General features: G+C 35.8%; 1 protein-coding gene across 1 annotated transcript in view; it reads right to left on the bottom strand.

Moving 5' to 3' along the window:
• The window catches only part of LOC138807830 (transmembrane protein 131), a gene marked incomplete at its 5' end in the record, with an annotated part of 140668 nt that overhangs the window by 77818 nt on the left and 49107 nt on the right, over window positions 1-13743 (bottom strand). The window contains 3 exons of the mRNA XM_069993630.1: window positions 3427-3549; window positions 4750-4866; window positions 10902-11025. Coding sequence (XP_069849731.1) covers window positions 3427-3549; window positions 4750-4866; window positions 10902-11025 — 364 coding nt within the window. The remainder of the gene's footprint in view (window positions 1-3426; window positions 3550-4749; window positions 4867-10901; window positions 11026-13743) is intronic.

The raw sequence follows: 13743 nt of genomic DNA, 5'->3' as shown, positions 1-13743 counted from the left end.
GTAGAGATTTTTAACACAAGAAGTCCTCCAAAAGTGAATAGATAAGGACAAAAGCAAGAAAAACTACAAAGCAATAAAATAAAAAAAAGAAAAAAAGAAAAACTACAAAGCTTTAGTATAAGCTTAAAGTACTTTTGTTCTGTTTTTCTGTATGCATGTGTTGCTGAAACAAAGTAGAGCATTTTGCAAATAATTCTGAGCTAAGATTTGTCTGAGAACTACTTGCTGAGAACTACTGAGAACTAGGTTTATTCTTAGAGAATGCTTATTGTAAAATCACAATAATTGATACGGGAAAGGAATATTTTTTTTTTCTGAAAAAAAAAAAGAAATAAGAAAAACCCCAGCAACATAACAATGTAACACAGCACATATGTGTCACTGGATCTTTATCAAGAAAACAAGCACAATGTTTGGAAACAGAAAATTACTTTGATGATGAGGAAAATCAGTATGGAGACAAAAACTAAATTATGAAATCAAAATGAAAGATGACATTACCATGAGGAACCGTTGTCACATTCTCGATATTTAGACTAAGACTATTTGTCCTAATTTAGCATAATCTAGATAAAAGGAAAAGCCAACATCATACAAAATACAATTCACATAAAAAGACCCCACCAAAAAAATGTTTACTCGTGTGCCCACATATATGCCTACAAATGACATATATGCCCAAAAGACAGACAGCCTGAAAAGACACAGAAGATATGAATGGTAACCAGGAGAAAGGGCTTGGAATTGTAGACATATAGTCTACACAATAGCTATCAACTACTTGCAGTCATTTAAATTAAAAAAGACATTAAGTGTTTAATGCTTTGGCCACCATAGGTACCAATTCAAGTGCACAATGGACATAAACAGCTGATGATTACTATACTGGGCAGAATAGATGTAGAATTTTCTTATCATCATAGGAAGTGATGAACATCATTGGATTACGTTGGATAGCAGAACTGTAAAGTAGAAAGGTGAGGGAACTTCTTTCTGCTTCACCCATGTATGAACTATTCAATGTTGAATTGTCAGGAATAATCATGTTTGTTTTATATAAAGAATAAATCAGATGCATTTTCTTAAATTTGAGGACAAATGACAAATTTTAAGGTATTATAGAACTACCAGGTGTAGAGTAGATTCCCAGATAAACTATCTATATTGTTCCTTCGAATGCAACCTTGGTTTCCCCTTTGCTCTCCTGTGAAGTGGGTACCATGGTAAATCTTGAATTAAATACTACAAAACTCTGTCTGTCTGTCTCTCTCACACACACATTTAAACAACTATCGATTGTTAAGCATGAGCCAAGTCTCATGAGCCAAGTCTCATAAGCTCCATCCTCCCATGATGAAGGAGTAAGCTTCCTTAAATATTCTGTAGCTTCCCTAGTACAGCAGTGTGAGGCAACTTATATACCAAGGTCTGGCAGAATGAGAGGACTTTTGTTATTTTTTCATTAACAGCAGTTAAGGAAAAAAAAAGCCGAAAGAATTTCTTAAGTATAGGTCTATGAAACAGTTAACCAGAACAGGGAAAATTCACAATGATGTAGTAGTAGCAAAAGGACATAAATGATGATGATGATATAGGCAAGAGAAAAATGTTTTCACTAGAAAAACAGGACACAAAAGCATTGTCCTCTCTTGTGATGAAGGTATCAAACTAAGTTAAAACTGGACCAGAGTGCTTTCCTTAGAAGCTATCCTCCTTCAACATCAGTCAAGTCTCAGAGAAAGACTGTTCTTCTTGCTACTTTAATTTAAATTTCTAAGCATTTTACTATTCATACTTGGAAAATCTCCCTATCTTCCTTCCTCTTCATTTCCCATTTCTTTTTTTTTTTATTGTGAAAATACTGTACAGAGGGGTTACAATTATATGGGCAAGATAATGAGTACATTTTAATGAGTACATTTCTTATCAAGCATTGTAGTCTCCTCCTTTGTTTCCCCTTCCCATCCCTTCCCATCCTCCCCCCCCCACCAAAGTTGTACAGTTCGTTTTCAACATAACGACTTGTACATCTCATTGTTGCAATGGGTCCACCTGTATCCCTATTTAAACGATTTGTTTTTCCCTTCCCCTCCAAAAATTATACTGACATCAAATACAGTGAAAGCAGGGGTTATATCGTGGGGAAGGGACATACAAAGCAACAAAGAAATCATCTTATAAATGTGTTAGAAACAATTGCATGAAAGAAAAAAAAACATTTGAATACATATCTTAGGGTTCATTTCCTTTTTCCCTCCCTCCCTCCCTCCCTCCCTTCCTTCCTTCTCTTCCTCCTTTCTTCCTTCCTCCCTTTTCTTTTCTTTTTGTGCCTGTACTGGGGCTTAAACTCAGAGCTTCAAGCTCTCAATTGGCTTTTTTGCTACGTAAGTCAGGTAAAGAATACATTTCTTTTTGGACATCATCCCTTCCTACTCTCTCTCTCTCTCCCAGTTTTTCCCTCCTATCTCCACTCACAAATTGTATAGTTCATTTTCAAAATAGTGTACAATGAGTACCACTGCTGCATTTGTTCACTCTTTGTCCTTCCATTTCTATACTGCCCACTTACCCTCCAGAAGACAGATAAAGAACAAATAGAACAAAAAGAAAAGAAAATAACAATAGCAAAAAACCCCAAAACCCTCATTTCCATTTCCTGGAGTTTGTTTTGATAAATACACATAAACATTGTGCCTATGTGTTCCTCTCCTAAGAGTATCCTCCTTTGGTCTCACTGTGTATGAATACCTACAGTCCTTCATAATTTATCATTTCTAGTATATTTTAAATATAGCTTCTGCATGTGGGAGAAAATGAGTCGTTTGTATCTCTGGGCTTGGCTTAGCTCACTTAACATGATTTACTCTAGGTCCATCCATTTCCCTGCAAATGACATATTATTATTCTATTTAATGGCTGTGTAAAATTCCATTGCTTATAGGTACATTTTTTTGGATTCACTCATCTACAGTGGGGCTGCCTCTGGGCTGTTTCTATAACTTGTGAATAGTACAACAAAGCACATGGATGTGCATGTGTCTTTCTGGTATACTGGCTTGTGGTGTTCTGGGTAGATGTCCAGGACTGTTATTGTAGAGAAGAGCCATGTTTAGTTTTTTTTTTTGATGAAACTCCAGACTGCTGTCCAGAATGTCTGTACGAATTCCATTCCCACCAACATGCAATAGGGTTCCTTTCTCCCCACATTCCTGCCAACATTTGTTGTTTGAATTCACAATATTGGCCAATCTAACTGGCATGAGATGGAATCTCAGATTGTTTTTGATTTGCATTTCCTTTATGGCCAATAAGTTGCACAGAAAGTATTAACCTCTTACATCTATAAGACCTCATTATTTTAAAGTTTTATAACAAGTTGAGATTTTATGTTAGGCATTAATGGATTAACCCGCTTCATAAACTCACCTGTAAAGGCTCACTGTGAGGGTTGTGTATGTTTATTATGGGTGAGAAACTGCTATTCACAGGGACTCTGGCTCCAAGGAATGGCCTCAATCGATAAGGATTTGGAACCCCAACACCAAATACCTGTTTAAAATAAGAAACAAGTGCCACATTAGTTGCATTTTGTGAGACTGCCTGATCTAGTAAAACTAACAAATCTAATTTTGATGCAAAAAATGTTACCAAATATCACCTACGAACTAGATTGGGCCACATATTTGATTTGTTTTATATATGAGCATTTGGAATTATTGCTACAATATATTGCAACTTGAAATGATAGCAGTCCCTCATGAAATGATGGAACATACAGAAAGAAAAAAATCAGAGTTAAAAGATTTCCTTATACCAATTATGAAAACAAGGATTCATGGCTCAGATAACGCTGAAACATCAAGCCCAACTCTGGGTCATGCCCACAGTGGAAAGCTCAAGGCTGACTAAACAGAGTGACTAAACAGAGTGAGCCAGTTATTCAAATGACAAGTTTATTAAGTGTCTATGATGTGCTAGGCAAAGCATATAAGAAGCATGTAATTTAATAGTAAACAATATAAATAAGGCGCCTAGTTTCCCGAAACTTACATTCTAGTATTGGGACAAACTAGGTATCAACTAAAAGATTAAAAGAGATTGCTGATGACAGTTGTCACAGTACAATCCAGTAAGAGGTGACTGTGGCTAGGAAGAGAGCAGTAGAAGTGAAGAGGAAAAAAAAAAGCAAATAGACCTGAGATACACCCCCAAGGAAGACTTAGAGAAGGATTTTACACACACACACACACACACACGCACATGCACGCACGCACGCACGCACGCACGCACGCACGCGGACATGGTAAAGACAAAACAGGTGGCCATTAAGGCTCATGAGAACAAACTAAGCATGACCCTCACACAGTCTAGATTCACTGTAACTACTAGGGTCTGTTGAGGAATACCTCATACACCTCTATTCCTGTAACAGTCTTTTTGTTTTCTCAACAAGTATATGCTAACTGGATGTCATCTAGACCTAGAAGTACAACTCAGTGGTAGAACATTTGCTTAGTTGACATGAGACTCTAGGTTTGATTCTAGCACCTCAAAACACAATGCAAAACATATTTTAAGATCATTTGTTCATTAGTGTGAACTGAATAAGTAGATTTATAGTGAACATAAAAATATTCTAAGTCTAAACTCTTCTAACATTTTCTATTATCCCCAAAGTTTCTGAAGTAAGCTCTTAAAAGGCTGTCATAAAAGTGTAAAATAAATAAAAGTTCTAAATCTGGTTCTTACCTGGTAAGTAAATACCCCATGATTAGATGTGTTAATAAATAAAGTATTTTCTACATTTCCTACTACTCTTGCAAGAAAAACTACATCAAATGATGTATTTCCTCCTGGAAGAATTTTCTGAAAAAGAAAAGGAATACAGTTAAATTGGTAACGACAACAACAACAACAACAACAAAATCACTACTGTCTACAGTAAAGTTCTCTAAAACAAATACCTTAGAATCATTTTAAGAAACTAGGTTATTTCTTTTAAAGACTTAAGCCTTAAGTTAACCAAACTATTGTGTAGTGGAATACTATTATGCAAATGATAAAATATTATTGTCATATTCAATGTTTATAGTATTTCTGCCCATTATCAGCCTAAAGCCCTGCACAACAGACAGTTCCTGTGGACTCTGTTTACTTAGTAGCCACTGGGCTGGAACACAGCTTCTAATTATAGACAGTTCCATGATCAGACAATCCGGGAGAACCTGGGCAGGAGCTGGACCTTCCATGTAGATGTACTAAGCAGCAGCTTATATTTTTCTGAGAATAAATTCAGGCCTCAATTCTTCCACCTCTGCCATTTATCTACACACGTATAAAATGTTCCTATAACTCAAGTTACAAAAGAAGGCTAGGCAAGTACGTATAAGGCACTTACTTCTATTTTCTTATGCAGATTAAGAATACTACAGTCAGTAAACTAAACAGCCCTACTGCACAATACGGAAGGGTTGTTTTATAACTAGACAAACTTCAATTCTGCCTGCAATTAAGCCTTAAAATGCATTTAAGTTTGTCAAGCCATAAACCTCTCTTATCTCTGTGGCTAGAACTCTTAAAATGCTACCCAAATGATAAATTAAAGCATATAGAATACAGCATTTAGACTTTTTCATCTTAGGATGAAGTGAGAAGAAACATTTCTCATGCATTATTGGCGACAAAAAGCAAAAAATAAGATAAATGAAACTTTCTTAAACTTATCATACAGATAATCAACTAGCCAAAAATCTAAGGAAAACAAAACACTTCCAAGACAGAAAGTTAGCACTAGCTGAGTAAAGTCTCTGTTGTTCAAAGATAAATCCAAATTGCCTAGTACTTAATATATATTTGTTAAATTAGCAAGTTTCTTATTTCTGTACTGGCAGCAAAACTTTTTAATTTCTATTTTCTTACGTGTTACACATTGTAGAAGTAGTAAGTGCTTGTTGCACTTTAATAATACAGTACAAAGATGTGTGAAAAAAGTAATATCCTCAAACCTTTTTGCTTCTTAGGTCAGCCAGTTAATCTAGTATATCTAATTGTAACTTACTCGGGCTCTTATTAATATTCCCAAATCCACACAGATTTTTGTATTCTATAAAAATGACATTACATTCTGCTCTGCAATGTGCTTTACTTATATAACATCTATAGTGCGTTTTTTTTTTTTTTTGGTTGGTTGTGGGGCTTGAACTCTGGGCCTGGGTGCTGTCCCTGAGCTCTTCAGGTCAATGCAAGCACTCTACTACCTGAGCCAAGGCACCACTTCCGGTTTTCTGGTGGTTAATTGGAAATAAGAATCTCACAGACTTTTCTGCCTGGGCTGGCTTTGAACTGTGATCCTCAGATCTTTGCCTCCTGAGTAGCTAGGACTACAGGCATGAGCCACCAGCACTCAGCTATAGTGCATAATATTCCATATAAACAGATAAGAATTATTTCAGTCTATTTATTATCCGTACAATAACATGCATTGATAAGAGTTTAAACTAAAACAGAATATATGTCTGGGCACCTGTAGCTAATCAAAAATAAAAATATCCACAAGTGACCTTCAATTTATGAGTGTTATTCTAATGATATGAATATAAGTAGAATGAAACATTTAAATTTCAGCCATGGACTGAAATAAAGTTTTTCTTAATTTTAGTTTGTAAATTTAATCAAAACGTTCTAAATAAAAAAAAACACAGAAATTACCTCCTTTCTTTACCATGTGTGTAAGGTATCTCATTTCCACAATTAAAACAGTACAATTTTAACTATATACGTCTATTAACTATAGCTATTAAGAACTTGTTTTATTGTTTTATCAATCCTGGGGCTTGAACTCAGGGCCTTAGCGCTGTCCCAGAACTGCTTTTAGCTCAAGGTTAGCACTCTACCACTTGAGCCATGGCGCCACTTTGGGCTTTTTCTGTTTATGTGGTGCTGAGGAATTGAACCCATGGCCTCATGCATGCAAGGCAAGCACTCTACCACTGAGCCATCTTTCCTGCTCAAGAATTTGTATTCTTTAATGCAAAACAAATATTGACCATTTTATGGTCAATATACAATCTAGCTATGAAAGAGGAATAGGCTTAAGTTGCAGCTTAACATTATATAACTCTAATTACAATTGGATAACATTTAATTACTAGTTAACTGTGAATAAATATGTAAACACAAAAAACTATATAGAGAGAAATAAAATGTTACACGACTGTATTTTCTACATCTCTTATTATTTCTGTCTTGATTTCAGGTGGTATTAAAGTCAAAACTTTAGCAAGAGAATTGTATGTATTAAAATATAGTGATATAACACTTTTCATTTTAAATACAAATCATACTTTTCTGTATTTCCCACTGGCTCTTTAATGTAGAAATTATAAGTTAATAGTCAAGAAGTTCATGAGTTATAGGTAATGTTTTATTATTAAATAATATCTGTCTGGGGATTTCTAAGGACTATAGAGATAGAATTAAAATGAATATACAGAAAAGTTTTGCTCTCCTGGACATGAGTAACATTTATCATTTTCCCTCAAAGACTCATAGGTGGCGTAAAACCAAAGTGGAAGGGAAATCATTCTTTCCCTCTTCCTTCTCCACTTCTTAAGCTTCTGAACTCAGTGTCTTACTATAGGAAAAGATGGATAGCATAAAGTTGAAAAAAAAAAAGCAAGGTTATCTTCTTTATAGACTAAAATCTAGATGTAGATCTTGATAGGTTTAATTATTTTCACTGCTTAAGTCTACCTACTAACAGCAGGAACCCGATTATTAACTTTTGATTACATATACATTTACTTGTTAAAATATTTTCAGAAATATTACTCTGCAAAAAGTCCTTCTATAAAATAGGTCCCTAAGAGAACCTAGTCCAGATAAGTCAAATGGGTGGTCTTTAGTTTATGTTGTTTGGTTCACACTGTCTTTTAAAAACTGAATCAATTTTCAATGTGTAAAAATTATGAGATACAGAAATTTCTTATCCCTGAATCTTCTTGAAAACTCAAGAGCTACACAAAGGCCTATATTCCCACAAGGCAGTTGCTAACGGAAGCCAAGTGGGGCTGATCCTTTTTGATGAGCCACAAGCTCTCTAGAGTACCCCTCATTTACAATGTTTATCCAGCCCAGCAAGGTACTTGCAACTCTTGTTTTAGTCTCTGTATTACAAAAGCAGTGAAAACCCTGGCCATTAATCCAGATGAAGGCTGTTGTGTTTAGAAACACCATCATTTGAATTAGCAAAGTAAGTTAAAAGGGGAAAAAATGTATAGTTGGGTCCTGAGCTAGTTTTGCATTGTTTCCATTTTTGCTTGCCCAACATGTTTGCACACTGTAATAACTGAAAGCTAGGGGGTTCCATTGATACCTGATGGTATATCTCTCTATATAGTTGTAATGTATACCATTTTCTGCAGCATAATATTATACATATCACAGGCAGGCTGATAGAACACTAGACTTTCACCTTGACGATTGTGAAAAAGTGCACAACTGGGGCAAACCTCTTGGGGCTCAGCTCTTCATTTTTGTGTACGTAGATTTCTTTCAACATTAGAGTTCTTATATGTGAGATGACTGGCACATGTACAATAGCTGAAAAAATATCTTTTAGGTAACAAGAAAAATAACTAAAAGGAAAGTATTTTAAGCATATTTAGAAAGGTGATGTTTTCCCTAAGTTCTACAAAACAACTGATATTTTTTTATTATCCAAAGCAATATGCTGATTCTGATACTCTTACAAAATACTAGTTTTTTGGTGGCACTCAAATTTGAACTCAGGGCCTCATACTTGCTAAGCTGGTGCTCAACTATTTGAGACACACTTTAAGCTAAACATTGTGAAGATGGAAGCTAGTAAAGCTTTCTGCCTGAGCTAGCTTTGAGCCATCCTCCAGATCTACCTGAGTAGCTGGGATTATACGTATATTTATAAAATAAATGTAAAGGAAAAGAGAACCAAAATTCTGTCATCATGTTTTAGTGAAGTTGCTACCTCACAAAAAGATACGATGAAAGCTGGGTGCTGGTGGCTTATGCCTTATAATCCTAGCTACTCAGGAGGCTGAAATTTGAGGATCGCGGTTCAAAGCCAGCCTGGGCAGGAAAGTCTGTGAGACTCTTATCTCCAATTAGCCACCAGAAAACCAAAAGTGGCACTGTGACTCAAGTGGTAGAGTGCTCACCTTGAGCTGAAGAGCTGAGGGACAGTGAGTAGCTAGGCCCAGAGTTCAAGCCCCACGACCAACCAAAAAAAAAAAGATACAATGAAAAAGAACCTGAGCAAGGACAAATGTAAAAACTTAAGAATGATAAAAAATAAATATGGTAGCTAACATTACATATACTTAAAAAGAAGTTTCTCTTTATCACAGTCCTTAAAAGGAGTGAAAACCATGGGGAGATGAAGTTAGTTTAATTCATTTACTTCCCTATGAGAGTTCCTATTTTGTTAATTCTTTTGTGTGTGTGTGTGTGTGTGTGTGTGTGTGTGTGTGTGTGTGTGTGTGTGAGTGTGTGTGAGTGTGTGAGTGTGTGTGAGTGTGTGTGCGCGCGCATGCGTGCGTGCCCGTGTATGCCAGTCTTGGGGCTTGAACTCAGAGGGCACTGTCCTTGAACTTTATTGTTCATGACTAGGACTTTATGGCTTGCGCCACTGTTTTACTTCAACTTTTTGGTGATTAATTAGAGATAAAAGTCTTACCAACTTTACTGCCCCAGCTGGCTTCAAACCTTGATCCTCAAATCTCAGCCTCCAGAGTAGCTAGGATTACAAGCGTGAGCCACTGGTACTTGGCTTATTAATTATTTTTTACTTATTTGGAAACCTATACATTAAAGCTTAATGTATCCTTTGAAAGTAAAAATTGATATCCACTTTAACAAATCTTGCTCAGAGAAAAGTTCTTCCTTAAAAGGAATAACAAGTTCATATACTACCTACAAAAATGACAAGTAAAAACTTAGATGATACTTGTGGTATGTAGAACCCTAAAATGACTTTCAGGAATTCCTGCCTTGAGACTGTGAGTTTGAAAAAGAATTACACCTGTGGGGTGGTTATATATATTTACCATGTCTATGGTAAAAGGACTTTTGCACATGTAATCAAGGTTAGCAATCAGCTTAGAAAAAAAAAAGGAAACCATCTACATGATCCTGAAGCAATTCATGACTTTACTGTTCTGGTGGTACAAGAGGAAACCAGAGAAATGTAAAGTATGAAGGGAAATGAGGAAGGAGCTCAATGGATGTGTCAAGCTGAGAGGTCCTAGCTGATAGATGACAACAAATGGGAATTTCAGTTCTACAATCACAAAGAACTTAATTATGCAAACACTCTGAGTATATATGGAAGTAAAGCTTCCCTCATGGCATCCTAATTTTGGCCTATGATATGATGAACAACTCTCTGGATCTACAACTTACAGACTGTGTGCCTTAAGTGGATATTGTCTTAAACTATCAAGTTTGTGGTAATTTATTATTTGGCAACAGAAAATGAACCCAAGGCTGTAGAACTGCCTATTAAGAAGGAAAAGAAAAACAACTGGCTATAAGAATGCTGCATTTTTCAGTGTTTAAAATTCGGTACTAATTTGTTAGCAAGTTTCATGGTGAGAAAAATGTGTTTAAGGGTATAAGTAGTAATTCTTAAGAAATGGGACAGGACTAGGGTTGTGGCTCAAGGGGTAGAACACTTGCTAAAGCAAGCACAAAGACCTGAGTTCAATCCCTAGTGCCTAGTAGCAGGTTGCAGGAGGGGACAAACTGAAATCTAAGAAACATTCAAACCAGATTCTAATTATAGCAATATGAAGTTATTTAATAATGAAAAATTCCAATTTTTGATTTCAAATTTAGGAGAAATAATTTTAAGCAGAGAAACTTACCCTATTTTGAAAAAATGATGCATGAAAATGTGATGTTGTAGCAGATATTGATACTAAAGTAATAGTTTCTTCAGAACTAGGATTATGTAAGTAGACTTTTTCCATTTTTGGCATTCCAACTGGCCTACAAAAAGCAAAAACAAAATTGTCACAAATACTTCAAAATTTAATTCTGGTTTTTAATTTAATTATTGTTAAAAATTAAACATCAAAATGATTAAATTCACCTTCAAGCATATTCAAATATTTATTGAATTGATTTATATGTAAAATTACACAACATACATTTAGTTACTCAATATGATATGATATATATGCATGGGTGTATATATGATATAAATGTAAGAATATGTATGTACATTCTCCCTCCCTCTCTTTCTCTCTCTCTCCCTCTTCCCTCTGTCTACACCTGTATGTACATAAACACAAATACACACACACACACACACACACACACACACACACACACACACACACACACACACACACACACACACACACACACACACACACACACACACACACACAACCAATAACAAACACTCTTCCCCAGTATGATGTTTCCTAACTCCCTCGGTTTTCACAATGGAAACCTTTCATTTGAGTCAGGCTAGTTGTATCTTCTGAACCAAATTCCCATTTTCACATTCAAAGACAACCTTTTAATAAGGTCATTTCCCACTGCAATCCTTTTAGTCCACACTTAAAATTTTTAAAAATTATTTTTAAGTAGTTGTCCAAAGGAGCTGCCATTTAACAAAGTCGTTTATGAATACAATGTCTTTTTTTTATTGTGAAAATACTGTACAGAGGGGTTACAATTACATGGGCAAGATAATGAGTACATTTCTTATCAGCATTGTAGCCTCCTCCTTTGTTTCCCCTTCCCATCCTTCCCCTGCCCCCCCCACCCAATCCTCCCCGAGCGCCCCCCCAACCAAAGTTGAATACAATATATCTTGATCAATATCACCCCTTTCAACATCTATCTTTCCCTTTCCTTCACTCTCTTAATTTTGTAGGATATCTAATGGATTCTTGATTGCATTCTCCCATTTTTCTCCACACTTCTTGGAATTTTGTGTTTTATATATTTAAGTCCAAGGTTTGTGTAAAAACTTCAAATCCTAAGCAGTGTCAAGGCAGAACCAGAATCATTTTACATTCAAGTACCCTTCGTGCTTTCCCCCTTCCCCTTCAAGAAGTTTTGCGTGTACCTTCTCTTTCCAATCCAGTTTGCCTCTAATTTATGACTTGGCAAAATTGATAAAGCAGTGAACAGCTGCTAATTTTCGCTAGTTTTAGGAGATGAGTCAGGGGTTTTGGCTTCTTTTAAAGATGGTAAATTAGTAAATGCTGGTTTTTCTTGCTATTTCTACCTAATTCCCAATAACAATGCTGGGAAAATTCAAGTTAGAGGGAGATACTGATTCTAATAAATAACCAAAAATGAATGAGAAATACCTGAGGGAGCCAAAGGCTACCTTTAACTGGCAGTGGGTGGAAGTAAGGGGCAAAAGGCAGCCTGAGCTAACAGTAAGAGACTAGGGTGAAGGTAGATTTCCAGACTGTTATATATCTCACTTCCTTCCTTGTTTGCTTAGAAGCATCGAAAGCCTACAATAAGAGCCTGCTTCTTCAACTCAGAAGAGTAGAAAAGTTCACAGGAATAAGGAGGCAATGATTGGAGCCTCAAGAGAAGTGTGCAGCACCAACTCTCCAGAGCTACTCCTTGGCACAGAACACAAGTTTGGGCCACATCCAAACTTTTGACTTTCTAGGAGACTGCCGGAGACATAGACCTAGCTTGCCTGAATCCAGAGGCCACTGAGAACAAAAGTGATGATTTGTACCAACAACACAGGTATATAAGTCATACAGTATACTGGTCCACAAGGTTATAAAGCTAACAGTTACATTAAAAAGAATACTCTAACATTTGTACAATTTTTGTTTTAATATGTTTCAAATATTTCAAACTAAAAAAAAGCCAGGGCAACTTAAAAGACTAACATACTATCGAGAGGTTTGTGCAAATGTAGTACAACTGTAAAGAAAATCTAGAATCGTTAAAAACATTCAAGCCAGGTTTAGTAGTGTACACCTGTAAATCTCAAATACACTGAGGATTCAGTCAAGAGATCCTATGTTTGAATGTAGCCTGGGAAAAGTTGGCAAACCCTGTCTTAAAAACAAACGTGAAGAAATAAAGCAAAACCAAACCAAAAAACCTCCAAAAGGGCTGAGGGCATGGCTCAAGTGGTAGAAAAGCCTAGCATTAGAGTGAGGTCTTGGGTTCAATCCTCAGTGTGCTGGGGGGAAAAAAAGGAAGAAAAAAATTCAAGACAGCGGCTAAAGAAACTGACCAGGGAGTGTTATACATCAGTGTCTGGGTTCTGAGAAGTTTTATTTCTAAGGAGTGTGGTAGATGTACCACTGTATGTGTCTTGTATGTTCATACACAAAAAAATGAAAATAATGTTACCGTAATGGAAACATTCTAGAAAGTAATACTTTTCTATAATTGTTTACCACCATTGCAAAATGCAATAAAACATCTTCAGCATCTCTTTTTTGAAATTTAGAAGGACCAAATGTCAGTCAGATGGCTTTGCTATGTGAACTATTTCCTTGAGGTTACTGCATTGAAATAGTGCTATGTTTGAGACCAGCATTGTTATCTAATCATCAATGCCAAGTGTTGTCTAGTCAGTGTTACGGTACTGCAATAGTTCAACTTGAAAAAATATGCTACCAAATGATATTTCAAAACAGAGTATTGCAGAACTTGTTATATAACCATTATGATAAAACAGAAATTTTAGTTTCACTCTTATAAACT

Source organism: Dipodomys merriami, unplaced genomic scaffold (genome assembly GCF_024711535.1).
Source record: "Dipodomys merriami isolate MVZ:Mamm:240054 unplaced genomic scaffold, mDipMer1.0.p SCAF_435, whole genome shotgun sequence".
Lineage (NCBI taxonomy): Eukaryota > Metazoa > Chordata > Mammalia > Rodentia > Heteromyidae > Dipodomys > Dipodomys merriami.
Note: the sequence above shows the minus strand (reverse complement) of the source record. Positions and strands in the feature narration are given on the sequence as shown.